Source organism: Pholcus phalangioides, unplaced genomic scaffold (assembly GCF_987345545.1).
Source record: "Pholcus phalangioides strain wild (caught in Gottingen) unplaced genomic scaffold, Ppha-v1.0 ptg000018l_1, whole genome shotgun sequence".
Classification (NCBI taxonomy): Eukaryota; Metazoa; Arthropoda; class Arachnida; order Araneae; family Pholcidae; genus Pholcus; species Pholcus phalangioides.
The window spans coordinates 12,161,721-12,183,381 of record NW_028301611.1 but is presented as its reverse complement, the minus strand read 5'-3'; the positions used below and the strand labels follow the sequence as shown (position 1 = coordinate 12,183,381).

Sequence of the window (21,661 nt, the reverse complement as noted above, 5' to 3'; positions counted from 1 at the left end):
TTAACTAATACAATTAATAATTATGTGTTTATTAATTTGTTATCAAAAGATATTTTCAATAAATACTCATACATTGATTTGTAGAAAAATAATTTGCTCCCTTCTCACTGAAGATTTGACTCGAAAACAGGTCAATGTGTCTGGGAGGAGGGAGGAATGTATCTCCCAGATTGCCAATAGTGCTTAAAGTACTATTTAGTAATGAGTGTGGTTAATAAATTATTTAGAATTAAACAATTACACCATAATATTCTCGTTAATCAGAAGATTTATCGAAGTTTAAATTATTCTTTGTGATATTGTTGGAAATAGTATAATTTCATCATTTAATTTTTTTCTAGTACTTCATTTAATTCTTGTTATGTCGTTATGGCATTTCTTAATTTGTTTCAGATGGTATCTAAATTTTTTTTAACTCATTGTTTGTAGGAAAACCTCAAAATCTGGCTGTCCTTAACTAGAAAAAGTGTTAATATAGAGACTTGGTTGCAAATTTGGATTTTTTTTTCAAAAAACTTCATATCACAAATATTGTCTGAGGCTTTCATGGCTGGCGTTAAATGACTTGCAGACGGTTTCCGGGTTATTAGGCCATGGTCTAGGAGATTTTCTTCCTGACGTTTCGCCCACATCTGTGGCAGGCATCATCTGAGGTTAATTCGACGTAAGTCTCCGCGGCAAGCGAGAAAGGCTTCGTACATCTGTCATCGACTTGTTCTCTATATGCATTTCTGAGACTTGATCGGCCGCAGAAGAACCGCATTGGTTGGCTTGTGTGGATGTGTTGTGCGCCGATTGGCTGCAAGTGGTGTCTGGCGACGATTGGCTGTCGAGGTCATTTTCTCTCTGGCACTCATCGGGGGCACATCTCAACTCTCTGCGGCGCTGAAGTACTGGGACCCAAGTGGGATGCACCTTCATCGTCTCCTCCTTTCGATTCATGTTGTGGTGCTTGAATATTTCAATGGCTTCTCTATGAAGACGAGCATGGTAGTGCACCTCCGACGATATTACCTCGGTCTTTTCAAATTTAATTTTGTGGCCGGTTTCCCACATATGTTCTGCAACGGCTGAACTTTCCGTTTTACCCAGGCGGCAGCTCCTCTGGTGTTCCTTTATTCTTGTAGCAGTACTTCTTTTTGTTGTTCCTATGTATACTTTTTCACACGAGCATGGAATCCTGTAGACACCTGCCATGCACAGCGGGTCTCTCGGATCTTTTGCCGAGCGTAGCGATTGTGCTAAATTTCTGGTGGGTTTGAAAATGGGCTTGATGTTGAACTTTTCCACAACTTTACCGATTCGATCGGTGACCTTCCAGATGTAAGGTAAGTAGGCTTTGGGTCCCAGTACTTCAGCGCCGCAGAGAGTTGAGATGTGCCCCCGATGAGTGCCAGAGAGAAAATGACCTCGACAGCCAATCGTCGCCAGACACCACTTGCAGCCAATCGGCGCACAACACATCCACACAAGCCAACCAATGCGGTTCTTCTGCGGCCGATCAAGTCTCAGAAATGCATATAGAGAACAAGTCGATGACAGATGTACGAAGCCTTTCTCGCTGGCCGCGGAGACTTACGTCGAATTAACCTCAGATGATGCCTGCCACAGATGTGGGCGAAACGTCAGGAAGAAAATCTCCTAGACCATGGCCTAATAACCCGGAAACCGTCTGCAAGTCACTTCATATCACATTTTATACGTGTGCCATAGATGACTAAAACTAGCAATAAAATTTTGAAATTTTTTATTTTTTTTTTTTTGTGTCCCGAAAATGTTCTAATTTCAAAATGTCCGCTCTGTTACGGTCATTTGGGAAACATATTTTTGATATATACTATTGAAAGGTTTACTTTTAATGCTTAATCAACAATTTTGGATTTGACTTTTGCAAAATGACTTAATATTCAAGTTATGTCTTTAGTAACCCCCTGGACTCTGCCACCAGATCAGAATTATCCCGTTGCCGAGATCTCTACTTGCCCAGCTTTGTGGCTTCTTCTCCAATCAGCCTACTGAAGATTCAGGTTTTTATCTGCAAATTCAAGATTGAAAGCAGGTTTCTTACCACTCATTGTTTTCAAATAAAAAATATGCACATGGAAATCATAATATACATATGCTTCATCCTGCATTGCTCACTAAAGTCAACTTACGAAACTATCACAACTGAGCTTTCCTGATACTTCTTATGCATTGGTTTCTATGATGGCCAGTTAGGATACGTTTTCGGAAACACTTTGTATGCAGTTATGATAAGGTTGCAGAAACATGGACTTACAAAATCCTCATTTCTCCTTGGCAGTTTTTTTTTTGTTTTTTGCATTTCATTGCGAGATTTGCAGATTATCAATATTTACAATGTTATCGGATCACAATTTACATTATCGATTTTCCTTTTAAAGGGATATTTTCTTTATTTTATTTTTGATCAGATGACAATCAACAATTTTCCAATTATCAGAAATTTTCAGACTCTGCCACAAAGCAGGGCTTGAAGAGATCTCGGCAACAGGATAAGTTCAGTGGCAGAGTCCTGGCATTCATTCGTGACAGAAATTTCCCGGATTTAGAACAAAAACAGGATATTGTCTGTGATTTCCCCAGACTTTTTTTAAGTAAAAAAACTGTTCCCTGGACCTTATGAACCCTGTTTAATTCAGATAATAAATTTTAAATATTTTCAATTCAAGAGATTTCATGTTTAATTCCACAAGATGGTTACTTATGTTATTCCTACTAGCCATTAAAAAAAAATTTAACATTCTTTATGGGAATAATCGATCAGTTATGCTGCAGCACAATAATTTTATACACGAGGCGATAATCAAACCAGGACCTACAGCTTAAAGCTAACAATGAGCGGGTATGATTTGATGTCACTCTGAGGATTCAAACCACATTTTTTTTGTGCCAACACAGAAAATAAATGAAAATGAACAAACTATCAAAAAATAAAGTACATTTATATGTTGTCATACCTTAAAATTGTGTTTACAAAATATCGACAACCTCAGTACAAACAACAACCATGTGGGTTAGAAAGAATGAGAATATCGTACAAATGGCTTGCGACATAAAATCTTCTCAGATCTAAAATCAGCCGATGTCCTCCTGAAACCAAAAATTACACAGACACATAATTTATATTGTATAAATTTTGTACAATCAGATATATATTTCTCCATGAACAATAGCTGAACTTAATACTAAAATAAACATGATGGGCACTGAGTTACTTAAAGGTGTAGTAGTTTCTGTAGCTCCTAATTTTATTCAACTGGACATTACTAATAGGCGTGAAAAAAAATTAAGTAATGATTTTTGAGAGGGTATTGATGGTACTGGAAATGGGTGCATTTTGAGAGCACTGTGCACTTTCTCATTACTTGCAACATGTTGCCATTTCCTTTGTTAGTTGGATTATATTTCAACATGATCTCAATATTCTAAAATACCACAAAGGTAGGGTTAAACTTAAATATGGGAATGTGCACAAGCACACCTGGCAACCTAACTTACATATGTTTACAGCAGATATTGCCACCTATTACTCAGAAAGAACGACTATTTTCCCAAGCAAAAACAGAACCGATTTTAATATGTTTTCAGTTATGTACGTTTTTTAAACAGGTGATTTTTAACGGAGGTTTTAAATAAAAAATCAGGCATTGAGTTGTTTCACCCATTTTATCTAGTTCTGAAGATGGAAGAGGCCTGGAATGGCCGGGGTATGACCCAGAGGCCTTGGCAGAGCTTCAATTAGATGCTTGGTCAGCCAGGTCTTACACACAGGTTTGCACTCCTTTTGTAATGATTAAGGAGAGGTTAAAGGGTGAAATTGTGCCCTCCCCCCTGGTCCAGCACCCGGGGCATCAGACTCGTCTTCCCCCCCCCCTCCATTTTCAGCCTGGGGGGCGCCAGTAGGGTATGCAAAATTTCTCAAGGGCAGGGGGTAATTTATCCCTCTTCCAAAGGAAGAGTTCATTTTTTATTCACAAAAGAAGGATATCTGTTAACCCTAGATCAGTATTTCCTTCAGTGGGCAATATTGCTACCTGGGAGGGGGGGGGGGGTGAAATAGTCCAAGGGGGCAGTAGAAGCTTTTGGTTCAATATAGGATCCTATGGGTTGGCTTGAATTGAAGGGGGCGATAAGAAGAAAACATTTTTGAAAGAGGAGGCCCTAGATCAGTGGTTCTCAACTGGAGCTCTTGAGGCTCCTTGTGCACTTCTCAGGGACTCTGGGGCTACTCGAAGAAAATAAAATAAATCAGTAAATTTGATAAATAAATAAAGAAAAACAGGCCTTCAGGGCTCAACCATAGAAAATATGCACTAAAAAAGGCTCCAGCCCAGGTTGAGACCTGCAGCCCTAGATCAAGGATCAAGACAAGCAAAAAACGATGATGCAAGGGATTCCGTAGCATACAAGGAAAAGGAATAAAAACATAAGTTCTTACTTTTGCTGGCAGTATGGAAGGAAGAATTATGGCACAGAGCTCAACGATCGTTTCTTTTAATATGAATATATTATTGTAATCATCCTCATGAAGGCTGATAGATCGGCTCAGTTTGTCATAACTAGATGAACTAGCTTGGCCATTACAGGGTGTGACCAATTTCGAATCTAAACTCTTGCTCTCATCTTGCCGTTCTTTATCTGAGGTCTCGTCTTCTGTTGGTTTATCTTCACTCACAACTTCTTCATCATCATCCTTGTCTGTCTCTCTTATCACAATGCCTTTCTCGAGAACATCATTGACAGTACTAAACATGTTCTTGATAAACTTCAGAAACGTTTCATCTGGTAAAAAGAAAACACATGTACAATATCTAAAGCTGAGTATCATTACGACTGCCACAAAAAAGAAAAAAGTAATTTTACCCGTAAACACAAAAAAAGTTAATAACGGTTGTTCCTTATGTTGAATATTTCTTAAATCCTTCCTGCAATGCTTTTCTCAATATTGTAATAGAAGAAATTGAATGTGCGAAAGGATCATTTTTTTCGCACCACAATCATTTTCTGCATACGAAGGCTAATTAAACCGGGACCTACAATTCATTGTCAATTGCGAATGGCTGCATTTGACATTTTGCCTGTTTTTTAAGTACAAAAAAGAAGCAAAGTGTTTGAAAATAAAAAAACCACATGCATAAACAAAGTGTTATACAAAATAAATGAAGAATACCTTGCTTAATCAAGTCAGTTCTTATTTCAAAGTCTTTAAGTAGAGTAGCCAAGGTGGTGAAACTAGCTGCCAGTGCTGCAATGCGATGTACAGGAGGTAGACAATAATTTTCATTATCTGCGAATCTCATCAGGTAAGCAATGTATATCGGATGAAGCTCACCAAAGCAGTTGCCTAGTTATTAGAAAATTAAAAATACCTTTTGTTTTAATTTGCATCATAAATCTGATTTATTAAGCTGGAATAACATTATAATTTGCTATTATGTAAGTTTAAACTCTATCACAACAACAATCGCGACAGCAACTAATGAAATTTACTGCGAAAAATACACATATCAGAAATTCAAACATAATCACATGATTATTGCTGAGATAGAGGTGATTGTACTCAGTGATAATTAAGTAAAAAACTGTTTTATTCAATTGGAACAAAATATATAACTAAATTACGCTGTTTTATTCAATTGGAAAAAAATATGTAACTAAATTACACTGCATTTTGAGAAATACAGTGCATAGAGATGAAAGTCACAGTTTGTCCATCAAGCAATAGTTTTTTTCCCATCTCATAAATCAAGAAACAAATGCAAATTCTTCAATAAAGGCTTGTTAATTACCAAAAGCCGAAATATTTTGATCATGCTGGAACATCAAATTCAAAAGTAACCAAAATTCATCCATTGCTTCATATTCTTTCAATGCCCTGCAAAATCAAAAAAGATTACATCAAATATAATAAGACTGTAACGATCTCTCAAAATTACAATAAGTGGCTGCTGCACTTTGATAAATCATGACACCACTCCAAGTGCAGACAACCCTGTGGACATAAAAACAGGACTACCGCATATACTTGTGTAGTATAAGCCAAACCCACCACTTGAGGATCACCAAAAGGCGGAAAATTTAAAACCTGTGTACAAAAACTGACAACCCCAAAATTAAACGCATTTTAGTGGAAAAATCCATATCTATGATATAAAAGTTACAATGAAAAATTATCATTAACTTTCAAAATATTTTCTTACCTCCCATTTATTCTGCTAACATTTTACGAGACAGCAATAACTTGTTTTCAATCATACCGCATAGGCAAGAAGGCATGTCTGTTCAATCTTCTGGCCAGATGAGAGAAATGGCTATGAATCGCAGGTTGGTTTAATTATTATGTCCTACCTTTTTTTTTGGAAATGGCTTTCATGCATGTTCATCTTAATGCAGGGGCTCACCTGGGTGGTGCCTGTGGCCTATTGGTGCATGAGGGGCCTTAGATGACCTTGCATAGCAATTACCAACAATTGTATCCAACTTGTAAGGGATCTCGGTGCATTGCTCAGCCTCAGGATCTCACAATGCTGCAAAGATAGCTTGATTCTTGTGGGCTAGGAGGAATAAAGCACTGACTTTGCAGGCCAGATTTTGTACACTCCTGCTATGGGGTGAGCAGGTTGGTAAAACTTGGGTTGAATCTTTTCCTCCTCAAAAACTGACTGGTATGGTATATATGCAACCCTCCCCTAATAAAGGAACATATTTTTGAACTAAAATTTTGGCATACGCACAAGTACATACAATAATGGTCTGGTACAGTCATTCTTGATCGGGGTTCAAGGGGACAATTTCAAAGGCAAAAGCTAGAAAATATTCCATGATGAGATTATTTAGAGAGATGTGAGCGAATATAAATCGAAGTTCACTGGGGGGGGGGGGTCATGGTCCAGTAAAGAAGTTAAGAACCACTGACTGTAGAAACACAGTCAAAAAATGTGTCGAATTTCTGGGCATGCTGGTCTCCCTCGCTGTTTCCCAGCATGCGGGGGAAATGTGGTATGCAAATTCGTGAAGATTAAATAAATGTTGAATAATTTGGAATAGATGAAGAGATATGATTCCGCTATACTAGCTATGGAAGATGGGCTCACCAACAGTGTTCAAGATGGGAGACTGCAGAGAGCTATATTTGTAACTTTTGTAGTAAAAGCTGTTTATATTTTTATTCACTATATGTATTTCACTTTTTAATATTATTATCTGATTAATTATTACATTAATTCTTATAAAAACTGGTGTTTTGTGTTATTTTCCTAAATTTTATGTGATTTTAAATGAGTGAAACGTCTGACTGCCATTACCCCCCCCCCCGTTTAGGTGTCTGTCATTATATATACCCCAGTCTCCCCTACTCTCAATAATTAAAAATTCTAATTTATGGGTGTATGGGGGAGGGGAAGAAAGAGAAAATAATGCTTTACTCACATCAATTGTTTGCCAGAAGCAATCACAGATTGAACATATTCACTTTCAGCCCATTTGATGCAAATGTCATCTTCTCTGTCAAGGATGTAATACAGAAGCTGCAGAGCACTTTTCAACACCTCACCTAAAATTACAAAACACATCTCTCTTTACACAAGCAAGTTACACCAACCTGCTAATCATCCTGTGTGTCTGAAACCAGGTAGTTTGTGAAATATTTGATCGCTGGAGTTGTATAAGTGTACTTATAGACTGTTTTAAGAATACAGTTTCTTTCCTAATACCATAATTGAATGGAATAAGCTCCCCTCCACTATTGTCAATTCCCCACGATCTCAGATTTCTTGTCAAATGTTACAAAACATCTATGTGTAAATATACTCCTTAGATGAGTGTCCTCTTGTGTAATATTGCATAAATAAATATAAGCATACTGTAACAAGACAAATCCTGTTGATGTGTGAAGTGAATGCAGAAAGCGTTATGTTCACCCCTACTGTGAATATGTGTGAGGGCTAAACTGCTACAGTTGAGTTATTCACAGTCAAAATGAATCTGGGAGCTACCAGATTTCTGTCTAAAATGTCAATGTAGAGAACCTTGTAATATATTGTACTGCAAAGCAGGTGGTTAATCACTACACACCCATGGTAACAAAATTGTTTCTGTATAAATAAATTCACTTTGCACGAGAGCACTAAAATTAGATCTCTTCTAATTGGCAAATCAGAACCTCCTCAGATTAGTCACAACCTATAATATCTCATTTTGTATCTGTAACTTTTAAAGTCCCATTGCCTCCCCTAAAAGGGGCAATATGGCCAGGCCCATCATTTAGGAGGGGGGGGGGGGCAGGGGCCTTTGCCCCCCCCCGGCTTTCGAAAATACAATAAAAATGATATATATATATATATACATACATTGAGTACATGTGCTGTGCCCCCCCCCCCCCCCCGGAAAAAGTTGAAATGACGGCCCTGAATATGGCCCATTTTGTGAAACACTATTCTGAGAGAGATATAGATGGCTTTTTTCTCAGCCAGAGATATCAAGGAAACAGTTATTTTCCGGATATTATGCTGAGGTGAGCTCGGAAAGAAAAGTCATCACGTCTCCGCCGGGACTCGAACCCAGGCCCTCTTGCATACCGGGCAAGCATGCTACCATCTACACCACTGGAGACACATGAATCTGCCTTCCTAATTTCACGCACTGTGTCGTGAGGCGCTGAAGTAGAGGCATTAGTAACCTCTCTTAACTTCAGGAAATGGCCCCCGGGTGGGACGGTTTAGAGAGATATAGATGGCTTTTTTCTCAGCCAGAGATATCAAGGAAACAGTTATTTTCCGGATATTATGCTGAGGTGAGCTCGGAAAGAAAAGTCATCACGTCTCCGCCGGGACTCGAACCCAGGCCCTCTTGCGACACAGTGCGTGAAATTAGGAAGGCAGATTCATGTGTCTCCAGTGGTGTAGATGGTAGCATGCTTGCCCGGTATGCAAGAGGGCCTGGGTTCGAGTCCCGGCGGAGACGTGATGACTTTTCTTTCCGAGCTCACCTCAGCATAATATCCGGAAAATAACTGTTTCCTTGACTATTCTGAGAGTCCCTAAATAAATTTCACCACTTATAAGCTCCCTGTATATGCTGCAGCAATTTGTGAACCGATTTGTTACAGTGCTAGGTATTTAAAGCACCATTTTACTGCCAATAATTTTTGCAAAGTATCTCGGATAACCTGAAACTTGGATAATCGAGGTACAGCTGTACTTCTCAGGTCCAACAATTCACCAACTATGTTTATTAACTGCACAAATTTTTTTTTTCTGCATATAAACTGGTGGCCTCATGAATGTGACTCAACTGTTTATATATATTTTTTGCTTTCTCAATGGAAGAGCTAAAGTGAAACTACTTTCAGTTGTGAACATCGTGACACAAAATATCATATTCATTTGAATCTAATATCTGCCCATTCCCCCCATCTCAAATTGAACCTGTCTTAATAAATACCAATTAGAATATGTGACAATGTTATGCAACAATAAACAATTTTGCAGCTAAGAAATAAGGTTAGATGCAAATATATTCCATATATATACAAAATTATTTTTGCTTCAAACAAATAGAAAAAATGAAAATTACCATTCAATGAATTCTCCAAAATGAATCGGATATTCTTCATGAAGGAGTCATCTTCGCAAAGATAATACAACCAAATGTCTCCAACTTTTACATTAACGACACCGGAATGAATAAAACTAAAATAGAAGGGAAATATACAGATACCGAGCTTTTTTCAATATTACATATAAATATCTTGAGAAAATTATCTGATATAAATTTTTTTGTTGAATGAACTTTGCTAATAGCTCGAAAGTCATCTGTATGCTTGGGGAAATTTTTTTCAGCGAATTAAGCAATTTATATGGCTGAAACAAAAGATAAATAACTTCAGTTCATTTTTTGCCTACAGAAAATGGGGTCTGTTCCTGATAAGCAACATTCAGCCTTCAAGGTGAAAATTCATTCATTTGTGAAAATCTTCCACAGAAACATATGAAATGTTGTGTGGTGTGCACTGCTTGAGAAATCCCAGATGATGTGACGACTAATACAGGGTGAACGAGACATGTTCTGCCAAATGAAAGGGGGTGATCGATGAGCCCAAGTGGAACATGAAACACCCTACCAACACTGTTCTATCTTAAACCAATTTTGAGATATGGTCCATTATGGAGAAAAATGCATCTAGTCTGAAAAAAAAACCAGAATTTGTAAAGTGTCTGTAAAACCTACACACAAACTATGCATATATTTGGAAAGTGCAGAAAAAATGCTATAAGGAGACACCAATTTAATCAAAATATTTGAATTTAATGGTCAGTTACAAGTGCTGAAACATTTGCAAAGTTCAAAATTGAATTGTTGGCAAAATTTTTAATCTCCAATTCTGAAAACAACTTTTAGCAACAATTGATCCAATTTACCAAAAACTTGTTCATTCTACCAGCTTCCGAAAAAGTTTACAATAAAACATATTAGTTATCTAGTTCAGCAGAAATTTAGTCTTTTGTTTGCAATACATCACTGAAATTAGAACTTGTTGAAGAAGATATTCAACAGAAATTTGGAATTGGTGGTTACAGATTTTGGCAACAATTTGATTTTGCAAGAAAATATCCTATAAGGTGGGATTATCTCTATCTACAGGATATCTGTATTTAATGGCAAGCTTCAAGTGCGGAGAGATTGACAAAAAATTGAATTGTTGCCAAAACCTACTAAAATTACTTTGACTAACACAGATTTCAGTGATGTATTGCAAACAAAAGACTTAATTTTTCCTGAACTAGACCACGATATGGTTTTTGTTGGCTCTTTCGAAAGCTGGTGCAATGGACAAGTTTTTGGTAAATTTTACGTGGTTATTTGTTTTTTCCCTCAGAGGGAAAAAGTCTTGGCTCATAAAAAAATCTGGCTGGCAACTAAATTTTTTTTTCAATTTGCCAAGCTATGGTAGAAAGCATATTGTTATCATCAAATGCCAGTAGCAAAAGCTTACGCAAATCCATAAAACACATTCTTTAACCAAAATTAGAAGCAGGGCCCCCAAGCCAGATCCCCATGTCAAAGTCAGGCCTTGACTGGCTCTTGCAGCTAATGTTTGAGTTCTTCCAAATGTGTGTTTTATAGGATTTTGGCTGGGGCTCTGAATAAGCCAGTCCAGTTTTTGAAAACACAGTTTATGGGAACTAGTTATCGATGGGATGGCCAGTATGGACGGATGCCTGATCCACACTGAAACAGAACAAAACAGATCTTCCCTAAACAGTTGCCATAATGGGGGATAGAGCATATTTAATATTGTAACATACATTGCCAGAATGCCAAGCACACGAACAGAAGGGCTGAGTTCATATCAAGAGAATCAGTTGTACAATCACTGATCAGAACCACTAAATTTCAGGGACATCTGAATACTCATGATCAGATGGTATTTATAAAACATGCATATCATACCGTAACACTTGAACAACAGTTGGTGAATCTGAAGAGCCTGATAAAGGAATCACAGCCTTCCTAATAATAAGAAAAAAAGAAAACAATGTCAAAATTTTGCTCAAGAAACACATACATATACTATATTTACTCGCATAAAGGCCGATCTTGCATACAGGACGAGGAAATATTTATAGATCAAAATTTGGAAAACACTAGATTTATTAATGTAATTCCTTATTTTGTTTATTCACAGGTAACAGCATAAAATGTATGTATTAAGGCAAACCATCACGTTTTCTCAAGGCTATCGTCTTTCATCTACTCTGACTCTCCTTCTCTCTGAAGCTTTGTTACTATTCTCTTCTTTTTCACTCTCACTCTACAAAGTATCGTCGTCCATCGAGTGCATTTCCTGAATGACTATGATATTAGCTCTCTAGAGGTATACTCTTAAATGCAAACTGACAAACAAGCAAGATACAGCAAGCTGTGAAGCATTAGCCCGTTTGATACGGCTGGTTGGGGAGTCACTACATGATCTTTGGTAGTAAGCCAGTCAGTATACAGATTTTTCATGCAATCTTTTTTTTTTTAACTAAAAAAAATGCATATAGAAAGACCTGGTTTTAGAAGCAGTGAAAATTAAAGAAAACCCCCCTTCCTATAGAAGGCAGAAAAATGGGCAACATGGACGTCGTGCAGGTAAACTGTTTTACCAATGTTTAACGCTGTTTTTTCCCCAATCTCCCTGTTTTTTTAAATTTGAATATCTCAGTGAATATTGCACTTATAAACATGTTTTTTTGGCATGAGGAGAGACCGCACTACAACTTTGTAATTGCGTTTTGGGGGCACACAGGGAGTGTATTAAATGTTAATAAATGTTATTTTTTTTATTTTAATAACTAACAACCCCTTGAAACATGAATGACATATCTGAGTACTAAACATTATTTGGATACTTTTACTAACTGGAAGTATATTTCTAAGATCAATGGTTTGCCAGCAAAATAACATACACCCTGTTACCTATACACCCTCTATAAAAAAATACTGATACTAGTGATATACAAGCACTGCCGAAATATTTCATATCACATATTTACATTAAAAATTAAATACAAATGCATACACATAAAATGCAGATTAAAATTTCAAATAATAAATTGCACAAAATAACACAATTTCATTCAAAATAAAATAAAATCACACAGCAGAACACCTGTCGCCATTTCTAGTGACAGTCAAACATAATAATAACTCACAGATTCCCTAACAGATATGATAATATCGTCCAAAATAATTTCAAGGTCTAGATTCTGCAGTTGCCATTAGCAATCATTCATTAAAAATTGTGACAATTAGATTTATAGATTCACTGTACAATTTGCACCCCATTACTCGCCATGTTCTCACTGCCATGATTTTCTTCCTCTCCCCCAGCTGAAGCAAATAAAAAAAAATGGAATGAAAAATTCAGTTAAACTGAATGACCATATGACTTGCATTTTACGGGAAATAATTTTTTTTCCAAGTTATTGCCTTTCAATATATGCATTTTAATTTCATCGAAACTCGAGGGATTGGTGAAAAATCAATGGCATTAAATTTTGGAATTAAATTTATGACCTAAAGTTTTCCAGGAAGATGCGAGCCCTTAATTATTTAGAAATTGCCCGTGAATAATGTATTGTTTATCGTTATTTTAAAAACATTTCGTTGACGTTAAATTTTTTGCTCGAGCATAAAAATGTTTGAAAGTATGAAAAATAAAAAGACATATTTTAGAGATTAGTCAGGAAAAATTATATCTGATGACGGAGTAAACCACCATATTGTCCTTAGCAAGTCTTACAGTTATACTATACAGTTCTTAAATATATTTAGGGTATACAATTCTCCCTTTATAATGATTCTTGGTTTTTAGATGTGAAAAAAAATTCAGAATCTCTGAACATAATATCAATAACTATGAATTAAAATAGAAAAAAAGATTTATTTCATATACAGATATTCCCTTGTTATTTTGTGTGTAACTTTAGGAAAACCGCAGCATAACACATGGATATACTTACACCAAGGTCTCATTCTCAGATAAATTTTGGTTCAGGTCTTCGAATGATGCCATATTGCCCAGAATTCCCACCACAATCTCCTATTAATGCAAAGAACACACTTATATAATTTTATAATTTTAATCTTTATAGGGAAACATATAGGATGCATAGAAAAGTCCCTTTAATTTTAAAATGATCAAGAAGATCTACAGTTATGTATACTTCAGATAACGTCTATAGTACAGTCACTATATCTGATCAGACAGACTAAACAACAGTGCACAAAATAATACTGTAAAAGTATGATATAACAAGAGTACATTTTATAACAAGAATCTCACTATGAGTGATTTATAAGAGATTGTCCAATAGTTAATGTTGAAGGTACAATATTCAGTTATAGTGAGTTGAAAATCAAGAAGCATTCGCTATAAGGTAAAAATATTATCAAAAAATGCCCGTTTCCTGCCCCCCCCCCCCCCTCAAGAATTAAACATGACTTTCATGTCATCAATTGAATTTGTTTGGTAAACAAAGAATGGACACAGAAAAGTGAAGTTTTTCTAACCCCATTTTCACATTTCACTGCTTCTACACCAGGGTAAGTCAATTAAAATTGTTTAAATTTCATTATTCCTTTGTACTAACTTCAATGATATTGAGGTAAAAGTAACCAAGTATGGCATACATGTTATTGAAATGTGATAAAGTTGTTGATTAAAAGAAATGTAGAAGATCTGGTAAATATAGACTTAAACCTAATCCCCAGATGCAGGGCAGAAAGATAGCTGTTCTATTTCTATATTTTGTGCATGGAAAAAAATCACAGAAAAATATAGGGAGCTAAACTTAAATATAACTGCACTAAGTATTTGGAAGGCATTGGGACCAGTTTTGCCTAATACGAATCTAGATGCATGATTCACTCATCAAAATTCCATTTTACTCCTCCAAATTACGTTGAAGAATGAAAATAGTCCTTAAAATGTTAAAAAATAAAATGAAAATAACCTAAAAGAGTTATTTCTCACTGGTAAAAAAAATACCCCTCATTTTCCAAAAATACTCCTTCAAATTTTGGAGACGAGTGAAATTACACTTCAAAATTATATTTTTGGATAATGCTGATTGGGGCATTACAATAGGGCACCAGGGTTCCCCTGATAAAAAAAAATCTTGAATTCTATACCCTAATTAAAGATTTAAAATAATACAGAGAGATGTTGTACCAACATAAATACCATTAGACTTACAATTTTAATATGAAAAGTGAAAAAGTCTAGACTTTGTCAGTTTTTTTACCAAATCTGTGAAAGAATAAAAATATGCAAATTATTAAGCAACATCGTGCACGTCTGAAATACATCATAATAAATGCATCCATCAATCGCACAAGAAACAGTCTTGTCTATAGAATAGGTTTTTCATTTCCTTCATGCTGAATGACCCTTTGGTTGTATATCAAGTGAATCAAGAAACCTGCACCACATATGATATTGAGCAGTCACCAGGCATTTACTTTGAGGGGGGTTGGGAGCCTTCATGAATGAAAGCATACTACAAGAAAAATGCTAATCCATGAAATTAATTCAAGCTCAATGATCTTTCATGTTACATAATCACAGGTTTTTGGTGTTCATATCTCTTGCTTGTAGTTTGTTTCTTTATTATTTGTTAGTTTATTCATTAATGCTAAATTAAATTTGAGAAATTAGATGAAAAAAAATATGCACTCTTAATGATTAACAATATTTGTTTTAATTAATAAGAAGTCAGTTAATTTGAATATTTTTTATACCCTATTGTATATTGGGAATACAATAGGGTTATACAATTACAAATATATGGGATATTTGATGATTTTATTCACCTTTTGTCTCTCCCTGTGACCAACAGAAAATGGGATTAGAACTTACATTCTTGAAGTCATTTCCAAATGACTGATAAAATCATGCAACAAATTTTTCATAGAAAAATCAGTTTCATGACTGAACAGTTCCTTTCAGTGATTAATATAAGAATGAAGTGATTAAAACACCTTATACCTTTTAATATGCATGAAGCAACCTCTGCAGATGAGAATTGGTCCATTTTTTTTTAATGTATGATTTGCAGATTATGATTTGGGGGGGGGGGGCATCATAAAATCTTAATTGTTATATTTAATCTCACATCATTTTACATGCTATCATTTGTTTCATCTGATGTGTGTAGTCGCTTTGCAACAGCATTATATAAGAAAGGGGTTCTTTACTTTTTTTTAATGTGGCCAAAATTCAACAAACAATCAACTTTGTGACCCATGGCTTCATTTCAAATTCTAATATATGTTCCTTATTAATAAAATTTTTGGTTTACGTACAATCCATAGGTTAGGATCTCTCTAGATCTAAGTTGTACAGGTGTAGCTCTCTCCGTTTCCGAGTAATTCTAGGTCAAAGAGATCTTCCCAAGGCATTCTATATACAAGCATAATGGCATTACCCAATAAAATTAGGAGAGAAAAACATGCAAACTCACCAAAAGTCTGGGACTTTTAGTCTTGTCTATAACCTCAAGAAAGATGTCCTCAACTTTGAATTCATGGAGAAAATGAGCAACATCCTAAATAAAAACAGTATGTGACATATTTTATTGAGGATGAGTTACTGAATTTAACAATCACTGGCATTTCTACAAACTCATACACATGCTTAACACATTTATAGGCATAGCTAAACTATACTTAGAATATGGGAAGTACAGTTTCTGTTGATGCACATACCTTATTGGCAGACATGTCCCAAAGTGAACAAACATCATCCTCCAGTTTGGTATCCAGTTCAAGAACCTCTGAAGTTACCACATTGGAGCTTTCAGCATTGGATTCAATGTTGCTTGTTGTTTCTTTATTCACAGCCTGGGAGGGACAGGGAGACATAATATGCATTAAAGTTATGGCAAATGTATTCAGAAGAAATATCTGAAATATTGATTCTTGATATTTTAAAACATTATACAGGGTTCTTCGATATCCACCTTCTCAGAGTCAGATTATTGTGAAGAGCTCTCCACTGGTACAAATTTTACAGAAGTCAACGAGCAGGCACTTTAGATCGGTAATTCCCAACGTGGGCGATGGAAAGTTCCGGGGGGGGGGGTGGTAGAAGTTACGGGTATAACATAGGATCCTATGGGTTAGATTGCGTTGGGGCAATGGGAGGAAAAAATTTCTGAAGAAAGGGGGCGATGGGACAAAAAAAGGTGAGAAACTATACTTTAGATGATGTGTTCATCGTTTATCACAATTTAAAAAAAAATCGTACAAAAATTTGCCTATAGATAGTGCAGTTGCTTAGCAAATCGTTTAATATGTCCCACTTGATTTCCAATAATGCTTTCTATTCACAAGTGTAATGAGAGCAACCTGCAATCCAGTTGCACCTAAAAAACTACATTACTCTCTTTTTTTTTGAGGAATTAATGAAGAGTTACTGTGTTCAGCTGTAGAAAACAGGGTTTTGCGAATGGAAAACATAAGATTAATCAAGAAGAACACGTTGAATATTCACAAAATGATTTGTCAACAAGTAATGCCATCTATCAATGAAATTTTGTGTGAATTTTTTTTTTATATTACTTAATAAATGATGAGCACATCATCTGAAGTATAAACTGTTGTTCATTTAATTTGTAACGAATTCCCTAATCCTATGAGTAAGGGAAGTTTAATTTTGATAAAGTTGTAGTTAAAAAAATGCTAATAAATCACTTATAAAAAAAACTTAAAATGCAATAGTTTTAAAAAAGTCAAGCTGAACTTGAGGGAAATAATTATTTTCACATAATAGAAATGAATCGATGGCATCATAATTACCTCAATTATATTCATAAGTATTTGGATGAGCCAGCGCTTGCTGAACATGGAATCTCCAACTCTATCAGGCAGAAGATCATCACAATTTTGTAGAAATTCTGGAGGAGGGGACGGATTCCTGTCTGGGAAAGAATGGAAATAATTAGGCAACACTTCATCTTAGACACGCTCATAGGCGTAATCACTAATATTGGGCCCAGGCACCAACCCCTAATATTTGACACTCTGCCTTAGTACTCATATATAGAGATATTGGACTTGAACTATTCAACTATTTCCAAATATGTTTTCCCCACCAAGCCAGACAAAAACAAGTTTTGAGGAGAGGATCAATAAGGCGTGGTTGCACGGGAAAAACTGTGCAACTTGCGCAACACTGTGAAATGAACAAGGTTAATGGATATTGTTACATCATACTTAGAAATTATCTTGTTCGTGTTGTAACAATACTTGTTACCCCGTGCAGGGGTCCGATGTTAGGCCAGAAATTGGTATCAATATTAAATCGGTGTTAGAGAAAAATCTGTATATAAACTTGTTTCATTGACAATCGGCAATCACAGCCGATCTGTCTTGCTGCTGTGTTGAATAATGTTTTTGAATTAATTTTATAAGTACTTTGTTTCCCTTGTGGATAGCTGCAGATTTCCCATTGGTGCCGATATATTTTTTGTTTTGTTCATCATACAATAGGCCTCGTAGACATTTTGGGGGAAAACAGCTGGTTTCCCTGTATTGCTATTTCTTGCTGCCACTTCAAAATATACATACTTGCTTATTCATTGTTGTATATGGTTATGCAAACTGGTTGTGTGGAATCCATATTAGTGAGATCTTTGGCTGTTGTCATGATTTATGCTGAAATTATTTGTGTGAAGTCTAATTATTGAAAAACAAGAATTTTAATATGAATTCTGCTTAACTGAGAAAATTTAAAATCTGAATTGTATAAATATATTAAGCGTTGTTAATAAATGTTTTGTTGGGAAAAATTAGTTTCATGTCTGTTCCCCCAAAGCAGAATGTTTTACATCGTTCTGCAATGAATCTTCGACTGACTGGAAATGTTCTCCAGTAAAAATCTCCTCCATAGTGTTTTTCTAAATTTTTTCTTAGAATTCTTCCAGGTTGTTCTGTTGTAGCACCAATTGCTCTGTGACGTATGTTGCAGATTTCAGCATATTCTGCTTTGGGGGGTCTGTTAACTGAGGCTAATTTCAGTGTGCTGAGCCAACACCTTCTATAGCAGAAAGCCTCCGTGCGAAGCTTGCGACGTGACTGAAGTCATACATTTCACCTATAGTCATTGAATACACTGCAAAAAAGGTAAAGATTTTGCATAGGTCAGACTGCTATAACCAATGGCTACAAGTAAAATGGACTTTGGTGACGTCAAAGCTTCGTGCAGAGGCTTTTTGCTGTAGAAGGTGTCGGCTAAGCCACTCTTCCAAATTGTATTTTGTTTGGACTGGTATAGCACTATGAGTTGTTCTGGGATCTGATTTCACATCGCACAATTTTCCTTGACACTGATGATAATTAATGAGTGTTTGTTTTTGATTGAATAGAATTTGTTAAGATAGATATGCAGACGTGCCAACTTTTGAAATCCAGAAATCCGGAGATTCTCCCGAGGCCCCCCCCCCCCAGCACTCACAGACTCGATCAAAAAAAAAAATTCGAACTTTTTTTTTTAATCAATTAAGAAAAAGTTACATTTCCCCCCCCCCATCCCAAGGCAGGTTCTGCATTGCCCTTGAGCAGAATATAATTCCATGTCAGTCTTTCCATGCAGAATAGAGAAATCACATCTACATACTGTTTATAAAATATGTTTCCTTTCGTGAATGCTATCAGTGATTTTAGCTCGGGTATATGAACTCTTAAAAGCTTTATATTTTAGCTTTATTATAGCTTAAAGTTTTATATTTTCTTTCTGAACACGTTTAATCGGAAGAAAATTAAAAATAACTCAAATTACAAAGCTGCCGACGAAAAAACTTGTTTACCTCACGGCTGTTAATGGAATACAATAACGATTATACAGGAATTTCGGCAACCAAGGTCATGCCCCTGTAAAAAATAATTGTCGATAAACGCTACGAAAACGAAGTCTCGTCTTTGCCAGTTGCTTAAATGCGGTCACAGAGACTGTTTTTAAGACTGCTCGATGGAAATTACCACGGCTATCCTCTATGGGTGTTTCCCCTAACGACGACGGTAATCATTGACGCCACGGCAACGCGAAAGCTCGCGTAAAATCTAATTTTCTGCCAAAATCCGGAGAAATTTCAACAAATCCGGAAAGCGGGAGGAAGGATGGAAAAATCCGGAGTCTTCCGCCAAAATCGGGAGAGTTGGCAGGTCTGGGTATGCATACTTTCTGCATTGAAAATCTGGTCACGCTACACATATTTTACTTTCCCTTCTAAATTTATATATATAAATACATTTTTTTAAAGTTTTGATAATTCCATTTGTAAGCAAATAGATGGTCTTTCGAGAGTGAACAAAACTCTCATTCGGTCATTTTACATGAGAAACAAAACAATCAACTCACCAGGTTCTAAACTCATATTCCTCTTGAAACTCGAAGTCAAAAGCTGCAAAATAAATGTAAAACAATCAAAAGTACACAATAACAATATCACAGACAATTATCACTCAATTGCTCCATAAGGAATTAAAGCTGAAAATGCCAAATTTCACTACATAGCAGAATACTCTGAGAATAGCGGTATCATTCACACTAACAGCTGTGACTCAACCATATAATGAATGAATCAATGTTAGTCATACTCTGAATTTTATCTTAAAGAATTTGTATTTTGATTTCACACTTTGATTTCGACATCAGGTAAAGCAAACACAAGGTATTACCAAAGTATAATATTTGACACATGACTATGTATATTTTCATGCATTTACCAAAACATTTCAACAGCATCATAGACCCTGAGCCATGCGATGAACTGTGGTGTTCTACAAGTTAGCCCAAATTGATAACTGAGGCTCAAGGTCACCCAAACCCACTCTTGTTAACTCGGAACTTGTTAACACTAAAACCCTCCTCTGCAAAGCTGGAATGAACCCATGCATTAGGATGGCCTTGCATTTATATCTTCTATTAGGCCTATATTGATATAAGGATTATGTTATAGTCCTTATCTGATGGCTAACATGTTCAGGAACTGGCCAGTGCTAACGGATGAAGGAAAGAAGGGGTAATAATAGAATGCATATAGCTAACGGGGTGGGGGAAGATTGCCCTTTCCCTGTATTCCCCTATGCTTTCCAGTATCTGAAGTCTAGGCAACGTAAAAAAGAAGGGAGTAGACTGCATACTTGGACCTCATCAACAGCTCCAGAAGAAGCTCATGAAAAATCTGGTGACGCAGAATCATCGAATCACCATCAGAGAACTTTCAGAAGGTGAGTATTTGCATTAAATCCATTCATTCTATTTTGACAAATTATTTGGGCTTCAAGAGACTCAATGTCAAAGTCAAACTGGCCATCTTCATACACTCGGAAGGGCCGTTATTTATTTAAGAGTCTGGATACCCAGAGAGATGCTCCCTGCTATTACTGGCAATATTCTACTCAAAAGTTATCCAAATAAAATAATGAAGCACGTGAACACATTACACCAACACAATTTCTGAGTTCGTTTTGTGTTTACACATTATACAAACACAATTGTTTTAACAAACATTATTCCAACTACATTAACGTAAAATTATGATAATTTAATCTGATTATTAAAATACACATTACAATTTGGATGAATATTGAAAATACTTCATGTTTCTCAGTATTAAATGAAATCGTAATAAAATTTCACTTGTAAACGAAATACGATTTTGATATCCTGTGAATTACCAGGGACATAACCCGCGAGCTCTCCAGGGTATATTGATATCCGAGCTATTTCTACAAATATTTAGTTTTTTTTTTAATCCCAGGGTATTACCCGGGGTTCATTTACTGCTCTGGAAATTACCAGTTATACATCAATGGATTTGTAACATTAAAATTTTAAACAAGTTCAAATAACACATGAATAATAAATAGAAAATAAAATGCCAATCTTTATAGGCACAGATTCATGTTAAACACTTTTACAAAATCATTGAAAATTTTTAAAAAATTAATGAAAGTGACAAAATTACCTGAGAAATTGAATGATCCATAAAACAGTGAAAATAAACAATAAACAAATGCTTTTAGCCTTTGTATCGGCTAGCTTCTGGAAACTCTCGAAACAATGTTCATGTCAAAAATGTCTGTC

The 21,661-nt window shown here is 35.8% G+C and overlaps 1 protein-coding gene across 1 annotated transcript; it reads right to left on the bottom strand.

Moving 5' to 3' along the window:
- Nucleotides 1–2,947: 2,947 nt before the first annotated feature.
- On the bottom strand, nt 2,948–21,607 carry LOC149071746 (protein saal1). The gene is made up of 13 exons (XM_089247838.1): nt 21,543–21,607; nt 19,931–19,973; nt 17,371–17,492; nt 16,279–16,413; nt 16,035–16,118; nt 13,533–13,612; nt 11,476–11,535; nt 9,598–9,713; nt 7,453–7,576; nt 5,814–5,899; nt 5,195–5,368; nt 4,463–4,806; nt 2,948–3,114 (listed from the first exon to the last, which is right to left on the bottom strand). The coding sequence occupies exons 1-13, from the start codon at nt 21,561–21,563 to the stop codon at nt 3,100–3,102; spliced, it is 1,404 nt and encodes a 467-aa protein (XP_089103964.1). The 5' UTR covers nt 21,564–21,607; the 3' UTR covers nt 2,948–3,099.
- Between the last annotated feature and the right edge of the window lie 54 nt (nt 21,608–21,661).

Excerpts from the sequence above, each read along its gene's own strand:
- LOC149071746 (XM_089247838.1), bottom strand. The coding sequence starts at position 21,563 with ATGGATCATTCAATTTCTCAG. Across the intron at positions 13,613-16,034 it reads CTAAAAGTCCCAGACTTTTG|GAGATTGTGGTGGGAATTCT; the intron begins GTGAGTTTGCAT and ends TTGCATTAATAG. Across the intron at positions 5,369-5,813 it reads TCAAAATATTTCGGCTTTTG|GCAACTGCTTTGGTGAGCTT; the intron begins GTAATTAACAAG and ends TCTAATAACTAG.